The sequence below is a fragment of the Pieris brassicae genome, chromosome 9 (assembly GCF_905147105.1).
Source record: "Pieris brassicae chromosome 9, ilPieBrab1.1, whole genome shotgun sequence".
NCBI lineage: Eukaryota > Metazoa > Arthropoda > Insecta > Lepidoptera > Pieridae > Pieris > Pieris brassicae.
This window is the reverse complement of record NC_059673.1, coordinates 6139209-6160362: the sequence shown is the minus strand read 5'-3', so window position 1 is coordinate 6160362 and position 21154 is coordinate 6139209. Positions and strand designations below refer to the sequence as shown.

The 21154-nt window shown below is 32.8% G+C and overlaps 3 protein-coding genes across 3 annotated transcripts in view; all 3 read right to left on the bottom strand.

The window, feature by feature from the left end:
- Positions 1-1140: 1140 nt before the first annotated feature.
- LOC123714339 (phospholipid scramblase 2-like) lies at positions 1141-6592 on the bottom strand. The gene is made up of 7 exons (XM_045668559.1): positions 6455-6592; positions 6045-6119; positions 5308-5448; positions 2813-3030; positions 2311-2478; positions 1902-2051; positions 1141-1615 (listed from the first exon to the last, which is right to left on the bottom strand). The coding sequence occupies exons 1-7, from the start codon at positions 6486-6488 to the stop codon at positions 1559-1561; spliced, it is 843 nt and encodes a 280-aa protein (XP_045524515.1). The 5' UTR covers positions 6489-6592; the 3' UTR covers positions 1141-1558.
- Positions 6593-6998: 406 nt separating this feature from the next.
- Positions 6999-13649, bottom strand: LOC123714338. The gene is made up of 5 exons (XM_045668558.1): positions 13522-13649; positions 10743-10945; positions 8608-10398; positions 8409-8539; positions 6999-8334 (listed from the first exon to the last, which is right to left on the bottom strand). The coding sequence occupies exons 2-5, from the start codon at positions 10933-10935 to the stop codon at positions 8110-8112; spliced, it is 2340 nt and encodes a 779-aa protein (XP_045524514.1). The 5' UTR covers positions 10936-10945; positions 13522-13649; the 3' UTR covers positions 6999-8109.
- Positions 13650-15975: 2326 nt separating this feature from the next.
- LOC123714151 (protein eiger) overlaps positions 15976-21154 on the bottom strand; it is a 34571-nt gene continuing 29392 nt past the window's right edge. Inside the window, exons 5-8 of the mRNA XM_045668317.1 lie at positions 19021-19111; positions 18716-18791; positions 17478-17629; positions 15976-16914 (exon numbers count right to left, since the gene is read on the bottom strand). Coding sequence (XP_045524273.1) covers positions 16627-16914; positions 17478-17629; positions 18716-18791; positions 19021-19111 — 607 coding nt within the window. The 3' untranslated portion in view covers positions 15976-16626. The remainder of the gene's footprint in view (positions 16915-17477; positions 17630-18715; positions 18792-19020; positions 19112-21154) is intronic.

Here is a 21154-nt window from a genome sequence, read left to right as displayed (position 1 = left end):
TGTTCGAGGGTAGGTACGTCGCCTTCCAAATTGTTGCGATATTCCTCCCATTTCAACAACGTATTGATATCTAACTTAGATGATAACATAGATATTATTAGTACATCCCATTTGTCAGTGGGTTGTCCTAAATTTTTGTGATCAACCAAAAATCGTAGTAGAGATCGCTCTGATTCCCGTGGAAGTTGTTTAATGTTAAATAATGATGTTACATGATGATTAATCAATATCTTTAAATAGCAGTGCAATTCCTGCGCAGTTCAATTGAAATGGCTCACGTTCCTCGTTCTGGTCTCTACGGCTCAGGGAACCCGTCTGCGCACGCTCAACAGTTCGGCCGCGGCCGGCCAATGTAATCCAATGGGATAAGTATATACTTGCAAACGGCGCACGGCGATGATAAATATTAGCCTGGAATATTCGGCCACTACGCTAAATATTGTATGTATAAACAATACGAAACGAGAAAATCTAAAATACGAAACCAATGTTACTTCGTAAATTAATTTAACTTTATATCAATTGAGTGACATTTTATTGCCTAATATACTTCCATTGACTTATTTTACGGAATAGAGAAACATACAATTGACTGATTTATGTATTAATTTAGATAATATTGCGATAAATATCTAAAAGTTAATTCCTTTGTTCACTTTTTATACATATGGGTAGGTAAAAAAAGATGATTTTACACTAAATAACAAATTTACGAGCATTAAACGCTGTAAAACTAGCCTAAAAACACTTAATTTACACAAATGACGAACGATTTTGAATATTATTTTGTTAGTAATTAGGTTTTTTAGGAATTTGTTAAGGAAAGAAATCTTCCTAGTTAGTTATCTTAGCGGACGAACTCGTAACTGCTCGATATGAAACTTTAGCTGATTCACTGCTCGAATCTTATTTGTTTTTCTGCTTTCCAATACAGCCCGTGATTTTAGAAATATCCACTGCAAGGCTCCATCCACAGTAGTGATTTGATGTGAAGTTGAAGATCATTAGGTCACCGCGCTAACCAGTGTCTCATCGTTTTTACGTACGAATTGTTATTATTTCGCGGATTCTTCTTTGTTCCCCTCATGGGCCACCAGGTACTATCTTTAGCGGATAGATGGTGTAAATTAAATGCCCAGATTCTCAATAAATTAATATAATTCAAAAAAGGATGTGAATTGTACAATGATCGTAGGTCAAGTGACATGAGTAGACAGATTTGTATGAAGAGTTTTCAAGCGCCTCATGTGGGTGACGGCAATGTTCCCGCGATGGTGTTTTGGCGTAATATTTGGTCAGGCGTTAAGTCTGAACATGTAGGTTTCATATTTTTTTTATTTTTAATATAAAATTAAACAAAGTCTTTACAAACTGATGCTGTTGCATACTTAAATTTACAATAAACATCTTAAACTTAAATCTAAACGCAAGATACAGTCAAAACTTTTTGAATACCGGACGAGTTTACGGACTTAGAGTATGCAAATAGGTGGAACGTAGAAATATAGTAGCAACTTAATATATATAGTATTGGTAAAATATCTTGGCAGTTGGCACTTCAACAACAATTAAACCGCAGACAACTTGTTTTTGCCCTCTCAAAATACGTGTACTCCTGAAAGAAAAAAATGAGCGTTTTACATAATCTATAGATCAAGTGCCTTCTTCGTACTTCTCTCTGCCTTCCCTTCTACTTCTATTATAGACACATCATGCCACGTCATGAATGACAACCCAATATTGTTATTGTATATGTCAAAGTATTTTGACTTATGTAATAACAATATTGCCATTATACGTAATTTTCAAAATATATATTTGGTTGAAAATATTTAAAAAAATGTCTTTTAGTGCTACTATAAAAATATAGATTACTTATGTATTTATAAAATGTTATATACCAATAAAAATGTAGCAGCAAGAAGAAGCGCCTTCTGTTTCGGGTCTGGAGCACAGTGTGGAAATTCTATCGCCGTTACGAAACTATTCACATCTCCTTCCCACCTGTGTGATATTTTGCCAACTTCTCTCAAAGAATCACTCGATAGTATCTGTAATAACTCAAAGTTAAATATTGAACAAAATAGATTTATTTAATTGGTAAATGCGATTAGGCCCATTTTCTGGAAAATTCCGGTGAAATACCTTTCACCTACTTAAAAGCGTGCTGAGTTGAATACAACGCCACGGGTCGATGGCTATACTTATATTTTTGAACAACTTTATGCTAATTTCTACTTTATAAAAAGTGGAGTTAAAGAGAGTATGACTTTTCTATTGAGGAAGTCAATCATATAATTTCTGTATTACCTTAAATTGCCCAAGGATCATATTCCGGTTGTCGATGCTGGAAGGACCTTCAATGACGTATATGACTTCGTCATTAACATTTCTCACAAGATAGAAAGGAACCACCCAGGTCCATTTCTGCTGAACTCGACCTATGTAGTCACCTGGCGGTGTTATTACTTGCATCTCCTGGATCCAAACAATGGTGACAATTAATAGCAGGCAACAAAAAATCATAAGCCAGGAATAAAGTCTAAAGAATAATAAAGTCCAGGAATAAATAAACAGTTGTGAATATTAACAAAGATATAGTTTTTAATTAGTTTTTATTCTTATAGGTAAGCTGATGTTAAATCACAAAGGTTCATAGCTGAAAAGTTGCGTGTTGTGTGCTAGACACATTTAAACACAATTTAACCCTATCACAATTCCGTCCGTGCGACTAAAATTACGTAGTATAGTTAATTGAATATTGTTAATGTAGACAGTTTAAACGCTCTTTTAGAAATTAAGTTTAACCAACCTGTAGTCTACATGGGAAGCAGCAGGAGGCAGCTGCTAACCTCCTCTCCATTTGCATTACACTCTGTCTGGTGTTGTCATGAATCTGCATCGTAAAGGCCCGTCCGACGCCACACAAAAGCCTTTGCGTCTTTGTCGACGTTTCACTCGCGAGATATATTGTAAGGCCATTTGGTATTTTAATTGTGTACAGATTTTCCGATTTTATGTTAGATGTTACTGGAATATTGGTATATAATGATTTTACCAATCTTATCAAGATTAGATCGTAGATATCAATAAATTAGACTGAGTACTACTTTAATTTATTATACTTTTATCGTTATTTCTGTTCTTTATAAATATGAAGTAATAGAAAACATACAACAATTACACGAGGAACAATAGCCGTAGAATCAAAATAAATAATAAACACTGAAAGTTAATCTTTGTTACTTCAGAGAGTGTACAATAAAATAGGTCAGTCTCACATGCAAAAGTATTGAGGATATAGTATAAAATGGAGCAAACACACACATATACACTTCTTGGTACAGAAGGATGCTTTTTTCATATAATTTTCGTCCTTTAATAACTACAACAAAAGCTTCATTATGGAATGCTAGAATAATTATTTAATGTACAGATTTGCATCTACAAATATAATAATTCCTTACTGTATTGCGATACTGATACTCTCTGTACAAAAATATTATAAGTATTTACAAAAAATATTAATGTTTATTTATATTTTAAATGAATTAATGTGGTAATTTTCTTACATAACTAAAATTTTCAAGAATTACATCAGTGATCAGTGTTTTAAATCAGTTCAAATTTTAGAACATATTAATAAAATTACTGTTATAGAAACCTAAGCACACCCACACATAAAGGTTATGGTATAACTTGAATTTTATATCGTCATAAAATAAAGTGATGAATTGTAAAAATATCTTTTAAGTATAAAAGCTCTCTTGAAAAGCTCTACCTACACGTTTACAAATAGCCACGTTATATTTGTATGAATGGAGCGTAGGAAGAAAAGCCTCATTGTGTATGAAGAGGTCGTAATATTTTGATTAATTAGCGGAGTAAAATTCTCCGGAGAGATTTTATATTGGCAAATGAAACTCCTTTCATTTCTGGACTTTATTAAACGTTAAATTCTTAAGTTTATTAGAATTATTATGTAATAAACCGTTTTGATTATCGCAAGTAGACGAACACATAAAGTCTGTCCCACTATACAACTAAAATAAGTTATATTCAAAAATAGAAATATTACAAAGGCTCCATGTTGTACAATAAGCCGAATAAAATCTTAAATATTTATCCCCTTAATATCTATGAATGTTAAATGACACTAGTATGGCTGACTATAGTAATGGCTAAAAACTCAAAAATGTAATGAAACAGAAAACTTGTTTGGTAATATAAAATAATACAATTACGCTATTTCAAATTTCTATCTTCAGTCCGTTATATTGTTCAAAATTTAATAAATAGATAATCTTAACAACCAATATTAGTTTCCTATCTAAATAACGACACTAAATTCATATCTCGTATTCAAGTTTCCCATCTAAAAGACTTAAAGATCTTTGTCAAAGTTCTCACTTACTGCGATCCAACAAATTGATTCTACCTTCATTTAGTTTAATAAACAATAACAATAAATAAACATCTAATGACAAATAACTTAACCAATTTCTTAATGACTAAGATACTTAGACTAGAAGACTTAAGATACAGGCTAGGCCTAGTTTAAACGCTAGTGCTCATAGAAGTATATTATGTATAAGGTTAACCAAAATGAATATTTTATCTCAACGTTTCGTTGCCTATTGTATGTTTACAACCTTTAGAATGTAAGTACAAAATGTAATGTTTTTGAGTCAAATAAAGTAATTTTGTATTTATTATTATTTTAGATTATCACATAATGGTCTTGTTAACATATTGTGTCGGATTTACAACAAAATTGCATTTTCGGCAACTCCGACAACAACAAGATCTTCGACTCGGTCGTTTGAACTACCTTGCATTATTAATTATTATTTCCTATTATTATTATTTTCATATACTTTATTATATTACTATATAATTGTTATTTATAAATTTACATCAAACGTATTTGTTTGCCGCGATATTTCTGATTTCTTTAATGTTCATGTCATTTTCATAAGTGTTTTTTTGTCCTCGTTTTAATATGTGTGAGACATGTTTAAGAGTATAAATTAAAATAGGAAAATAATTAAAATTCAATACGAACAACTTAATAATGCAATAGTGGTACTAAAAATGGATTACTTAATTGATAATTGATCATTCGAATTTTTTTTATTGTTTGGACACGAAAAGCACAGACTATATTCCTACTACTTGTCTTTTACAAGGGCTAAGGATAACGTTCTTGTAATGAGTAAGACTGCCAAGGCCCCAGCTCATGAACCCCATGAAACTCGTTGGTTTCGCCCTTAGTCTATATACGGTGTTGGGAATTAGAATACTTACAGTGAGATACATCAACTGTCTGCTGTATGTGTAATGTTGAGACTCCTGAGAGAAAGTCCAGACCATGCATAGGTCTTAATGGAGACACATTGCGGGTGTTCCATGCTTCTGTAGATACCGATAGCTGTGCACGAGGATGACCTAGATAAGTTTTACGTGAAAAAAAGTTGAATAATAATACGTAAAACAAATATATTGGAAGAATGTGGAATGAGAAACGTGATTTAGATTTAATTGTCATTGTCCAATACAAGTTCTAATCACAATCTTACGCACGTCTTTTGTCTGACATTTTACATTCTCACGACTTCCACTTTTGAAAGGGAAAATCAGTACAGTTCAGAGTTTGATTAAACTTAATAAAGAATAAGGATACATAACAACAGCTCGTTAGGACAGTATTGTTGACATTTTCATTAACAAATAATTTAATATTTTCATTTATTACTATTACATACCGTAGTAGTATATTAGGTTGTTTTCTGAAGCGGTGTTTTTCCTGTATACCTATAACCACGCTAGTGGCGGTATATAACCGTGGATTCTAGGGTTAAAGTATGAAACAGTTGGTGGGTTAATTGGTACGTCATAAAAGGCTGACCTACTTCCTTTAAAACGTTTATAAGCGTTTCAACCGGACTATTGCATTTGACAATTCGAAAAATAAGGTCTTAATTTCTGCTACAATTTTGTATTGATTCGAACTATTTACAAATATTACTATTTTGTTTACTTACTGTTCCTGTTACTATTAGATTGTGGTTGATTGCTTATTATTCGTTCTGAAAAATTTCTCAAATAAGATCCGTCATCTGAAATACAGATATTATTGTTTTATATTAAGCTTTGATTTCTTTCTTTCTAAGAATGATTTGTCCCTTTCAAGTTTGCGATAAATGACATGAGAGTGACCAGGAAATTGACAATCTATAGTGTATATGTATAAGGGCTTACGTTACGATCGCTATCAGCCAGATATTCTTTTTTTGTAAAGTTAAAGGCACTTAAAGTTTTAATGTTAATTAGTTTAATTACCTTTGAGATATCATGAGGTACCTACAAGATGGACGATAAAGCAATTCCTATCGTAAATTCTAGAAGATCTCTATGGAAAATGTATTATATTATGTAAAAAAATTATGTTTACCTTGCGTCACAGATGGATTGTCTCTTCCGTTCATAATATCACTGGCTATAGCATTCACAATAAAATTAAAAAGTAAGAAATATTTTAATTAATATGTTCTTAGTTGTTAATTCGACGCTGCACTGAGTTATCGACGTGTTTGGAACGTTATCAATAGATAAGTCTTATCTCCAATCGAACACGTTCGAATCATTTCAAAGGCATACATTTGGTAATCACTTGTATAGAAAACATGCATTTTGTATGAAGTTAACGTACTTGGATAATATTGATCAATGTTAGATGCTAGTAAGCGAAAATGAAACTTAAAATTAACTATGAATAACAGATTCTACTTAAAAAAAACGTGTCGAATAGGTTAGAATAAATCGTTCTTATTAAAACCAAAAACTTAATCAGACAGTCCTCTATATATTGTCAGTGTTTGTAGGCATCCTATAAGTAAAAAATAGGATACTTAATAACTTTTTGTCTATCGCGTACGTCCCAGTACATTCCTAAAAAATTAACTTTTTGGGATTGTGGGTTTTTCAAATAGACCTTATTATTTTCGAAACCATTTATTGTTACCATGATTAAAGAGGATAACATTAATTTATAATTATCTACTTTGCACTCACGTGCGTCGCAGTTACACGTAATAATTCCAATCAAAGGATCTACTTTACTATGAATGTATATATAAATGGGTGTAGAATTTTGATAGATGCCTTGTATAAATAGGATCTAAACGCGATGCCAAATACGGAAGACATATAAGCCTGGATTCCTAGCGTTTCTCCTCTTAGGCGTGGACCTCGTGAAAGCAAAGAAAGAATTATTGTCTAGTAAAGTCTAGAGTGGTGCACTCGTGCTGTGCGAAATCGCGATTTTACATTTATTTTTAATTTATAGATGTAGTGAAAATAAATAATTTACACGCGCGTATATTTCTTTTCTTGTTTCATTTACTATATTTAATATACAACTATATAGTTCAAATCAACAAATATATTTTTATATGCATTTTAATAATATGTAATTTAAAATTATTCTACATTCATTTAACGTTTAAGAATAATTTGTATTTATGAATAAAATTACACATAAATACATTTAATGTTACAATACTTAGGATCCATTCATAATTACGCCGACACAACACAAATAATATTTAACATGCAAATAACTTTCAACAACGATAAACTTCCATCAGACAATATATTATATCCATTTTTTTTCTTATCATTCTTTAAATATACCGACAACATGAGGTTTAGAATAGGAAATATTATAATCTTCATCACAATTATATACAACATAATATGAAAAGCATAGTTACTGAATATATCAGAAGAGTGTAGTTCTTTTAAGTACATAAAGAGTAAAGTTGCACCTTACAACATATAATAGTAAATGCACGTACGCACCTATGGCTGGCTAGGTACGTACGAAAAAATGGTAGAAAAATATACCTAAATACTTAATTAAATGCTTGACAAAATGCAGCGACTGTATGATAGTAGAATTTAGAAAAAAGTATTACAAAATAGTAACAAATCTTTTACAATGAAATACACTCATTTCAAACGAACAATTCGATCCGTTTCACTTTCAGAACTCCGTTTTGGATTAGATATATCATCATCGCAAAATGCGACCCAAAAAATCGTTATTTATCGTTGCAGGGCTCTCTGCCAGCCTAGATTCAGCTTCAGCGTTGCAGGAAGGCAGGGGCTAGCCTCGCATTCACCATCCAACTCGTCAGCCAGGTTGTCATGTAGCTCTCTCAAAGCCATCAAAGCAGATCGCGCGGCACGTTGGCAGCTCATATCGCCCTCACAGGTGGAATCGGCTTCTGAGAGAAAAACTAAATCGCAGGTCGTAGGTGGGGCTTCTCCCTGTGAAACATTGTTATACAATATATTATGTTTAAAAAAGCCAAAATACTGTTTCATATTTTCCATATACTTACACAAAGGTAGCATATTTGATGTAAACTACACAGAGGTAGGAACTGCTGGCCACGGTCTCCCGCTAGTAAGTCCACACCCCTGCACCTCTTAATGATCTTATCAAGAACAGGACACGCGCCGGCAGAGCTTACTGATGAAAAAAATGAAGCATTAGGTTTAATAACGTGACATTATTTCACTTTTATTAAGCTAAATTACCTGTTGAAATGGCAGGAGAACGATGTCGGCCACTTCCACCCATGTATCCCTCGGATAATTGTTCTTCTAGTTTTCCATTTATGTAGTGTCCTGCGCCTTGTTCATCTTCAAAATCTTCATCTATTTCACTTTTTTGTTCATGAACAGATGGAATAGCGTTACCCATTATTACTTTTTCTTTTTTTACAGCAACTCTCTTATCCTTAGATTCTCCATCCGAAGTAGACTGAGAGCTTGGTGTCACCTTTTGTATTTGTAGGCTTTGCTTAAATTCTTTTAATGCCTTTCGCATTTTTTCCAAACTATAAGCGGCAGCTAAACGTGACAATAATTTTTCTTTCATTTCTTGTTCTTCCTTAGAATCTAACTCTTCTCCATTATGAGAATACTGTAATGCTTCATCAACAATTATGCCTTCCATGTTCTTTAATTTTTTGTCAAAATTTTCTAACTTTGTGTCAGTATTAATACCAGCATTCCGTTTTTCTGCACGTGGTATCATATTAGTACTATCTTTAAACTTCGGTCCAACAAAGTTCCGCTTCATGTAACTTGTTCCCCTTACATTGTTTAAAGGATAAACTACCTCTTTGTTAAATGTATCAAAATAAAGTTTTTTAAGCCGTTCATCACTTAAGCCCGGTGACTTTTTAAATCTCTTGTCAATTCCAAAGTAATCGGACCAGTCTACAGACTTTTTTTGTACAATTTTGGGTTTTACAAACTCTGGCACGTCATGGTTGTGGTGATCATGATCGTGATCGTGAGAGTGTTCATCATGTTCTAACTCTTTGCCAGTTACTCCTGGGGGATGACCAAGATGCTCATGATTTGTGGAGTCTGGTGACGATGAGCTGGAGTTAGTGCGACTATCATTTTTATCATGACTATTCACACTGGGAGGTTTTATTTCATGAGGGGTTTCCACATTGTCACTGCTTCTTCTGACTGGGTTTTTTATTATTTCATATTCCGAATTATCAAATATTTTAGATAAATCTTCGATTATTTTTGGATCAGTACCCGAACTACCTCTAAAAGTTTTTGCATTGTCGTGGTTGTTTAGGGCAAATCTTTTCTTTTGCATATTAATGCTTCCAGTTCCACCACTTCGTTTAGACACAGGAAATCTTTTTTCAATATTTTCATAGGCAAACTGATCCTCGTCGGCTAGATCAGAAAGACTATCATCATCTAACGGCTGAAAAGCTATGGCATATTCTTCTCTCATATCGTCTTTGTCATCATCAGATACATCGTACGCGTTGTAGTTAGGATTTTCTTGGTCTTGGTTTTCAGGAATTTTACTTTCGTCTATATCAACAGATGGACGTTCCGATTCGTAGCCTGAACTACGTTTCCTTTTAAATGCTATGGGCCCCCAATTATTTGGAAAACTTTTTTTAACAATCTTCTCTTTATACAATTTAATTACACCTTGGGGTGCATTTTCGACTCGGTTGGAATTTGCTTTATTTGTTTTATACTTACTCCATAACTGTCCTAATAGCATAGCATAATCAGCATCATTTTCAGGTCTTTCTTGTGAAATGTCTTCCTTATCCTGAAGCTCATTTCTATCCATGAAAAGATCCCGAAGTCTATCGTTGTCGGAGTGTTGACTTCTCTCCCGAAATGCAGATTCTCTTTTATTATCACCACGGGTAACCGAATTTTTCTTTTTGATGATCTTATATTCGTATGCATCAGAAGGACTTTCATTATCAAGTAATTTTACAATGTACTTTGGTTCTTCCTCAACATCTTCAACATCAATTGCATAGTCGGGTTCTGCGAAAGTAATAATTATTAATACATTAAAATAGGCTGCTTATATTAATCACATCTATTTAAATGTAATTATTTCATTAAGAAAACACTTTTTAACTGGATTGAAGCTATGTATTATTATTATAAACCTATAATTATTTACATAACCACCGCGACCACGCACGCTGTAAAGCACGCGAAACGTCGGAAAATTTTAAATTTAAAATTATGTAAATAATTATAAGTTTATAATAATAATACGTTGAATCAATCCGGTTAAAAAGTTCTTTCTTAATGTGTAAAAGCTATGTTAAAAAAAGACAATACTATGTAAATATTTCATTTTATCAGAATACTCTGTTTACCTGCATATGCTTGAGGTGGGACGAACTCGTATAAAGTATCATAGTCCTGTGGAACGATGGGTCCCGAGTTATGTAGACGGCCGCGTTGTCTCCTTTGTAATGCTTCGAGGGCCCCCCTGAGGGAACCACCCCTCTCCGCCGCCAAATTGCTTACAAAGCAGGCTATTACAGCCCATAGGCAGAATATATGCATTGCGGCTGAGCTAAAAAAGGATAATTTTGTAATTTTATCTGAGTACATAATAATATATATCTTATATTTTTTATATAAAAGAACATCTATTACACATAATAAATACAGATGCAAGATAGTCATACACTTGACATATAAATGATTTTATGTACTTGGCTACTTAGGTAATAAATTCTACACAACACATAAAATTTTATAATTGAACTACTGATGTACAACAATAATATTTTCGGTTTCAGAATAGGATAGGTTTCGAACATGTTGCTTAAGTGAATAAAGTTTTGAAATCGATAGTAAAAATTATGTTTTTGAGAAAGTGGTTAAAGATGAAAAAGCGTTGGGCGATGTAAGTGCGTTTTTTGGGTAGCTTAGTTTGCGTTGCATATGCGTGTGGTGAGGTCGGTGTTAGTTTTCAAAAAGTCCTGGCGATATGGCCTTGAAAAGTTATCTAACCGTTAGAAGTTTTGTTTCGTCGTACCATTTTGCATATATTAAAACAGGTTTTCATATTTTTAAATAATGATTTTATTTTGCTTTTCGTAAAACTAACAAAAATGTTGAAAATTAGACTAATTCAGGAAATTACGAAGGTTAAATAATAATCGAAAATACAAATCAATCAAATGATAACATGCAACTTTATATTATAGGTGCTATGAAACTTATTACTTTCAATAATAAATCCATTAAGACAGAGGAAAAAGATAATTCATAATAATATATTATAATAGTATATGTATGTAAATAATCATATGTAACGTAATAATAAACTATATTTTTGTCTAAAATGAAGAATGTTTTTGCTATAATATCCCAGAACGTTTCATGTTGAAAATCGAATTACTAAAAGCTCTCTAACGACGCCTCTCCGCATCCTATTACGCTGAAACGACTTATCGAAAACAAGATCACTTTGTAATATTCCTCTGAGATTACACTCGTTTATTATTAATGACTCAGTTTTTGACAACATACTTAATAATCAGTGACGTTAAGTGACTAGCATAAATTACTTATATGTAGGTATATGTAGGACTATGCCATACCTTCTGTTACAAGGGAAAAGTCTGTTGTAAAGGTCGACAAGCACCGAGATTCAGTTCATGCTTTATAACACGCGATAGAGTATTACCTACCGGGAGTCTTCATTTCTAGGGATAAGATTTTTTGCTTCCTAGTGGGGTTTCGGAGAAACTTTACACAAAAGCTTTAACAGCATTAACAGCACGCGGCCGCCTCGATCTTTTCTGGTATTACGAAGTATATATACGAAGGACGTTTTTAAAATAATATACGTGTTTCAAATTCAAAATAATTAAGCCGTTAAAAAAATATAGTTTTTTTGTAACAGTATTTCAGGCCAGACTAGTTATATATATTAATATTTTTCATGAAATCATTGCCAAAAGAGAAATGACGTTGTTTATTTCATTTATATATTTTTTATATAATACGATCAGTCATTTCAGTCTTCTATGCATGAGCCATATGATTTTTGGGTCTATGACATGAATAACAAACCCAATGGTTCACAGAGTAGCACTGCACCTCAGAATTAAGAATCGCGTTAACCATTTAGCTAACTCTAATAAAAAATAATTCAATTTTGAATTAATTTTATAATTAAATTAGTAGCAGGATTTAAAAGGTAGGAAAAAGATAATAAATTCATAGAATATATAAAATTATGTTGGATATATAAGTAATACATAGTTTGTATAATTCGTATTATCCATGCTCGGTTACTAATTCAATTAAAATCAATATCGACGGAAAGGGTCACCGGCTAGGTTTTCGCAAATTCATCCACAACGTTCATTATAATTTTATTAAATTCAATCACGGGATGCTGAATATTTTTATTATAGTAATTTATGAATTACATTTTGGAAGATGTATTTTTTGGCATACCATACATATTTATGAGATGATAATTCAAATTCCAATAGAAAACAGAGATTTGTCCTCTAACAGCAGTAGGCATGGGGAAATAGGAGCACGCACTCTCGTGGGAAGAACACGCAAATACATAATCGAAATAACTAACATCACCGCATACACGAATTCAATTCCGACCAGTCATAACAATCTTGAACCACCGTAACAAAAAAAAATATTATTAGAGTTACAGGGAATAAAACTGTATTTTATTTTTATTTTATAGAACAGTGGGCAAACGGGCTCATCTGATGTTGAGTGATACTGCCGCCCATGGACACTCTCAATGCAAGAGGGCTCGCGAAGGCGTTGCCGGCCTAAATAACAGCAACTCATTATATTCTCAACATTTTTATTTTATATTATCATATACCGTAGTCAGACAGTATATCAACATTCATATTCTAAACAAAACAGTGTGATAATACGATCCTAATTCCACCTGTTAACAAAGTAGCAGCTGTTAGCATAAACAAAGATAAAAATGCCTTAAATTTCACAAATTCGTAAGATTCGCAAACATCAAAAATATAGGTCATATCCCCAGCAAGAGATATAATGTAAATTGTTTCTTCCATTTTAATACACAACGCGCAGACGGTGTCAAGTTTCCTAATTTATCAGAGCGGACTCTAACATCAGTCTTACCTTAAACCATTTATCACTGCCACAACAAAGTCAGGATGTATAACAGACGTTCGAGCCGGTGGAAGTGTGGAAGATAACTGGGAGACAGAGTAAAGCCTGCGCGATGAGTGCGCAATAAAATAGAGCTCGTAGGGTTTTCAGCCACCTACGGAACACTGGTATGGCTGAAGGCGGGCGGGGGTTTATATAACTCGATCGATAGTGCGGCTGGCAAGTTAGGCTGTATACAGAGTACCTCTTTATATTTATTGGTAATGCTTTGTTGCTTTGAGTTGCATTAGTCGCACTATCAGTTTACTTTCAAGTGGATGTAGCCGGTCCTCACTATGAATATTGATTTCGAATTAGTATAATTAATTGAAAATGCATACAAATGAAATGATATACAAAATTCTTTGTTTGTTTTTCTGGCGCGTATATAAATAGTTTTGCTGGCAATGTGAAAAATATGGATTTTCAAGATTAATGCCACAAACAATAAGCGACTGTAATTATTATATGTATTTTATCAATATAATATCTTCGATCGAAGCATTTGTTTTAAACGATATTCATTTTTCTTAAATACTCTTTGACGATATTTGCAGCACGCATTCTGTCAACGTTATGTCAAACACCATAAGGTTACATAAAAAAAGTATTCAATGTAAAAGCGCTATGCACTGAAAGAAGCTTTTCTATCGTAACAAAAGTCATGATTACTTAATACGATGGTAAAGTATTTTTCAATTTTATAATTTGTGCGCAAATTCCTTATTTTCTTATAACAATCTCCTGAAAATAACAAACATAACAAAAATAGAATTAGCGAAATCGGTCCAGCCGTTCACGCGTGATGCCGTGACCAAGGGAAATAGGGCTTCATTTTTATACATATAGAAGATAGATGGAAATGAAGTAACTTTCGTCTCATTATGGAGAATAAAGTATGATGAATTAATTTTGTTGAGGTTTTCCTTAATATTCAGAAAAGTTTTGTGAACAGAGTTCAACTTATAAGGTTTCTTCTAACGTTAATTGAAGATGTCCGCCCGAGCCTCTATGTCAGGGAATGAATTATTCCGTTCAGTCAGTGTTCTTTTAATGGCTATGGTTATTTGCAATTTCCCAACTATTTTATTAAGCTTTTTTGATTTAACTTTGTCTATGTTTCAAAATTAAAAGTATTTGTAAAAAAGTTAGTAAAGTTGAATTTAAAATTCGACGTTTTTATTAGACTTTTTAGTATTTTGAATGGTTTGAATTTCCATTTGTTTTATGAATAAGTATATAACTATCTGTTCGTAAAACTTCTGTTTGTAGAGGTGTCTTACGCGTCACGTTTTACCGTTACTCGTTTTCTTGTACAAACCTGTGGTAGGTAGGTAGGTTGATTGGAAGACATTCGAAGCCATTAATAATTGTAATAGAATTATTACCGTTAATGAAAGTCTGTAATAATCTTAGTAGTAATAAGGTAAAATGAAATAATTGTATTCATGTCTATGATAATAAAAGCATTTAGTTAAACTTTATCTATTTTAACTTTATTTAACCAATTTCTGTAAAGTTGCATATAGTAGGTATTTTTTCGAAAAATAAGGTCATAAAAAACTTTCACTTCTTACGTGTGTACTGTGTACACTAGTACACGCACACTTTTTTAACTTTTAAAATTCACCCTACCCCACCAACTTTAGTCGCGAAGTTATTTTCTCTATAGAACAAAAGCTCGACAGTCGACAAAAACTATTTAATTGCACAGAGCACTGCTGGCTTTGTTTTAATTAAAGGCTTTGGGCAAAATCCAATTTAATAAAGTTTTAAAAGGAACATAGAAACTGTATCAAGGGCAATACAAACTAGACGTTCAATCCAGCTGTAATTAACTTTAGCTCCATTCCGATCGGGATATCGAGTGCGTTAGTTAATTAAGTTTCGAAGACTGAAACTGATACGTTATAATGGGTTACTTCGTATATTATATAATGTTCTTTTTGTGGATTACTTATATTACTTAAAAGTTACTAGTTTTGTAGGTACAATTACGTATACGTTTTTCAATGTGTTCTTTTGTTATTCAGTTGTGTATTCCCAATAATTGTTTTACTACTATACGTAGAATGAAGATAGGAAGTTAGGAAAAACATAAGTTCCTATATATATATATCTATTTTTAAGGAATCCTATTTTCCAAATAAAAAAAACACGGCCGCCCATTGGTGCATGAACAAGTTCCGATCTTCAAGTTAGGAGGTTATAAAAACACTTCGTTTGCCAGCTGGTATCACAAAGTTCATATATATTAATTAGTGTTAATACACTGTTTAATTAAAATTCTCATTCTATTAAAATACATTTAACCTAGATCAATCAATCAAATCAACTGTAAGTCATTTTGTTTTTAATTTTTATGAAACGTCTGCGAATATGTATTAGACGAAATAAAAGAATACTTAAAAATAATTGTTTATTATTCAATAACTTTATAAAATGACATTGTATTTTCCTTATAATATTCATACAATAAAGCAATAAATTACAATAAAAATGTCTACAATATGTACTTATATTATCAATGGCATAACAGATCTATCGTTATTATTTATGAAACCTCCCAGTATAGTCGTTGTTGGGCACAAGAAATCATAATATCATTAGAACTTCCAAAGAAGTCACACGAATTTAATTTACAGAAGTTAATTCAACGTACAAAAATTAATATTATTTTGCTCTTAGTAATGGCACGCATTGACTATAAATTAACAAATACTTTGAAAGTACTGTGACACAGTCACATCTGTATTTACAATTATTTAAATACGTAATAGACTAGGGTGAGAGAGAAACAGCGATTTTGGTCGTTCGTCGTCTTTAATTCTCTCCCCCGAAATCTATTTTCCTGTTTTTAGGAAAAACCAGGTGCAAAAAAATATGGCGTGTATTAAAATATAATTGTAATGCATATTCCATTGTCACGAACAAGCAATATAGGTAATATGTCAATCTTATTCCGATCAGTTAGAGTTTTCTGATAAACATCAGGTTATACTTTTAATCACAGTTTACAATATATTCACCATTTAGTGACGTATTGGTGTCAGATTAATGAACGGAATACAAAGCTTAGAATTCGTCAATTGGTTCGTCAGCATCAGCCAATTTCACGAGACCTATGAAACTCTTTTCCGGCTGCATTAATGAGTGTCTATCTCCGCCGGTGTTTCTTACTGCCAGCTTGTCACCAGCTCTCAGGAAGAGAGCAGACGCTGAGAAGCAAGAGTTCGGTCTGTCCATCGGCTCAACAGAGTGTGACGTCTGTGCGCACTGTAAGAGTGTGTCTCGACCCTCAGTGTAGGGGTTGGTGCGGTGTAGAACCCACGATATTATGTCATGGCTGTCGAGATAATAGATCTGAAAGGAAATGATAATGATATATAGAAAGTATTTTAGTTTGGAACTTTGACATGTACAATCTACGGCTACAATCACTACGGTGACGTCATAGCCTTAAACGCGCTAATGAAGTTATCCCGACCGTTACAAAGTTTCGACCTTAGAGACTGACGCCTTTTATTGGCTAGATAATGATTAGACTGGAGGATGGAAGGCATTAGGTTGGAGGAACTATTCACCAGACTTGTTACACAAACCATTTTGATTACTAAAGACATGTAATTACGAATGCATCATTTGTTTATCCCATTTACATCCTTAGACAAAGTCTCTCTTTTACTCAGACGCATGAGCGGAATAGAGAAAAATTCGTCACAAGCCAAACGCATAGGCCGATCGCGCTCTTGCTTGCACGCTAGGCTCAGGTGGAACGTGATGATGACCCATGTCTTTTCACGTTAAAAATGTGTGTTTATGACTTTGTTTCGATCTTGAGGGAAATATCTTTTACCTATATAATGTCAGACACAATACTACAAATATACTTACTTTTGTTTAATTAAATTAAAGTAGTGACTCACCTGTACATAAACAAGGTAGACTCCAGTGTGATGCACATGAACATGGCCACTTCTGGTAAGTGTGGGTCGGGGATGAGGTGACGCGAGAGTCCAGGGTGCTGGGTACCAAACATCGTGGGGAGCGCCGTGCGATACGCGGACTAAACCGTTACCTGTATATAGAATTATCAATAAATACAAAAATATTTTGAATACTACGACTTTATTATTGTACCTACGACTTTATTATTGAATACTACTTATACTATTCGTATAAACGGATGTCTTATGGAGAAGATGGGTGTTATATAAATATTTTTTTTGAAGTGTTTGCTGCCTTTGCAATGACAATTGTAGAGGTAAAGGATTATTTGTACAATCCAACAATTTCGCAGTTAGGAATGATATGTATGGGCTGATAGGGGAAGATGGAAATACATTTTTTGCAATTTCGCTCTTATCACTCGTACAAAGTGTAAGTTGAAGGCGCAGATGTCGTAACATAAATAGTAAGTAAGATTTACATAATATCTGTAATAAAACAAATTGATCTTACTGTTATAAAAAAGCTTCTTATACATAGCTTTTACTGTGTTACTTTTTGTTTCCAAGAATAAACGCGTTGAATAAACAAACTGCACGTGACCAAGTGAACTAAGAAATTCTTCGAGAAAATCATTATTAAATCCACTAAACACCTATTTTAAGTGTCATAATTGCAATATTTAATCATCTGTGGATCCATAATTTCGGAAAACTACATGTCATCGCAGATAATGGAAAATTTAATGTTTGTACTCCTATTTTTATTCCTTTTCGTTACTACTTCAAAAACTCTGCATTCCATCATTTTATTCATACACTACAAATTTAGATTGTAATCATATATATTTTTATAGGGGATTAATTATTGAAAATAGTTGGTGTTTCAGAAAACTGGATCGAAATTGCAAAATATTATAGAATTTCCGTGATTTATCCAGTATACATTTTTGAATTGTAAATTTGTTTTCATGTCACACTATTGGTTAAATTTGAATTAAGTTTGAAATAGACAATGTTTATACAATGCTACTTGGATACAGAATTCTAATACAAGCTTCTAGTTTTAGTTTTGTAGTTTCTTGGGGGTTAAATTATAGGGGGTTTTAAAATGACCTGAACTTTTTCGAGAAAATGATAGGTCCCCCGTGCCGCTTTTTTTCTCGTTTTGGCTGAAAGCTATCGCGATATTTTCTGAAACTGAAAATGCAATATACCTTTGAAATGCTCGTGTATTTCTGTGCTTAGGTGGGATGTGTTTCCGTGAAAGTGTGCTGCGATGAACGGTCTTCCCTGTAAGTTCACAAAAATATATATAATGAATATAGACTATTTTGAAAAATTATACTTGAAATCAAATAAGGTAACACCATAGTGTCTTTATGTCGCAGCCACCTAGCTGGATTAGCCGTTCAATTAACAGCCTAGCTTTAACTAAACGGTGCCATTTAACTAGCCTAAATATAAAGGACTATAAGCAATATATACTATAGTAACATAAAGCATTTTCTGTTAATCTTACCTCTCCGTCACTATTCCTTGCAGTTCTTGAAACGGTGTGTACAGGAATTTTCATTGTATCAGGTGGTGGGGTGAATTTCTTTGTCTTTCGTCTAAAATATATAATTTTTATAAGTTACAATTTATGTACCCCGCTCCGATTTTATCTCCATGACTTTTGCTTTTAAAATACTAATAGAACAAATGCAGAATTGGCCTCACTTACTGTTGGGAGGAAATTTTATGTTAATTAATTTATTTATAATCTTAACCCTCATGGTGATAATAATTAAAACTGGATACGCTTATTTTTAAGACATACCGAGAGAGAATATTATTCAAAAGAAAAGGTTAAAATTATATGTACTAAATATTGGGAAATCCAACGACAATTACCACGGACAATACAAGAACTATTTGTAAGAGCGTGCATATTTTTAACCTATACATATGTCTTGTGTAATGTCGAAGAAAGCAATTATATGTGAATTGACTAAAATACAACATTGTTGAAGACAGTGTAAAGCATCTTGATAGGAAAAAAATAATCAAATAAAATAAGATAAGGAACTCTTAAGAATTCAAATATGTATACCGTTAATATTTTGTTAAAGTGTAGATTTAGATGTATTGTATTTTTCATGTATATAGAACATCTGAAAGCACTGAAAACTTGAAGAAAAGCATTTGGATAACTTCAACAGAGGTTTTAGTTTCAATTAGTATCTTTGCTGGCTGGGGCGATGAAAAATAATATGCTGTAATACCAATAGTAATCAATATATTTCTTAGAGTATTTATTCCTTTCATTTAATAGAACTGGAATGGGCGACGGCTCCCTTAATCGATTTTCAGCATGTAGGCTTCTACGGACCGCTACGTGTCTATGAATCGCACCTCCAGGAATTCTGATATTGAATTCTAGATGAACGGAATAAATTTTGCCCGTAATATATTCAGGGATCAAAATAATATGCTTTTTTTGTAAGAAATATTACCAGGGTGTTTGTTACATGTAAAGAGGATAAAATCCGTTCTACTTAAAATATTCTTTTTTTTTTTTTCAGTAAAATACTGGATACTACTTAAACATTCCCTTTATATATGCTCCGTCTGGGCCTGACACACATACACACACCCATTCCCCTTTATTATACCTATTATACACGTGTTTATCTATACCGTCTTATAGCGCTTATAGAATTATTTTTTACGCAAAAACTGAAACTATATCGCGCTTGACAACGCGGGTACTCTGTAACTTTGACTTTATACCAATATCGAACCCAACGTTTTTGTATGCGTAGTAACAAAGTTCATCTGTAACTGCTTTGTACCCGTAACTGTATATGTTTTTATAATATACAAATATTACACATGGCAAGAGGAATATAAAAGTGGAGCAAGAGAGTACTAAACTGGTGCCCAAGGTACAATTAACGAAAATGAGGAAGACAATTTAGAAGGTGGAAGGACCAAATTATGGAAACAGCAGATGGCAGAGAGAGCTCAGAGAAAACATTAATGACGGTAGTGGACAAAAAAGGGCGTACAGATACCTGAAAAGAATTTGATGGAAATGTAAATGTGTGCCAGGTTCAATAAAATGATATTATTATTATTAATATACAAATAAAGTCACAAAGAGTACGGTCTCTGTAACTCGAATAACTAGGTACCTCGCCTTTAGATAATATTGGAAAATTCCTTCGTTCATTTGACATTATTCATGCTCGTATTACGAGGAATCATATTTGTTATTGTGACAAAAATGTTTTATAATTTCGATACATTTTATTATGAAGTCTTGTAGAAGAGATACTTTGTTCGATAAAGTTTTCCATTTCATTTTCAATTTAGGTCTAAAATTTGCCATTTATTTATGAATTTCAAGATATGTATGAATGTAAAATGTAACAGAGCATTTAGAAGTTTTTATTGGCTATTAAACGTTGTGACTAGGTACTTTGACATAATAAAAAAGTCTATAATAAAAAAGTACTTGCGAAAAACTTTTGGTTTCGACCTAGGATTTGATGGATAACTTGTGTATTCTACTAGCCAAACAGTTGATCAATTTCCGTGCTTAACACACGCCGTCAACTTTTTGGCTCCAAGGCCTACCAGTTTCCTCACGATGTTTTCTTTCACCTTAC

Coding starts and splice junctions, on each gene's coding strand:
- LOC123714339 (XM_045668559.1), bottom strand. CDS start 6,488: ATGAACGGAAGAGACAATCCATCTGTGACGCAAG. Junction 6,120..6,454: donor CAATCCATCTGTGACGCAAG/GTAAACATAATT, acceptor TCTGTATTTCAG/ATGACGGATCTTATTTGAGA. Junction 2,479..2,812: donor GCTTCCCATGTAGACTACAG/GTTGGTTAAACT, acceptor GTTTGGATCCAG/GAGATGCAAGTAATAACACC.
- LOC123714338 (XM_045668558.1), bottom strand. CDS start 10,935: ATGCATATATTCTGCCTATGGGCTGTAATAGCCTGCTTTGTAAGCAAT. Junction 8,540..8,607: donor TTCTCCTGCCATTTCAACAG/GTAATTTAGCTT, acceptor TTTTTTCATCAG/TAAGCTCTGCCGGCGCGTGT. Junction 8,335..8,408: donor ATCAAATATGCTACCTTTGT/GTAAGTATATGG, acceptor AATGTTTCACAG/GGAGAAGCCCCACCTACGAC.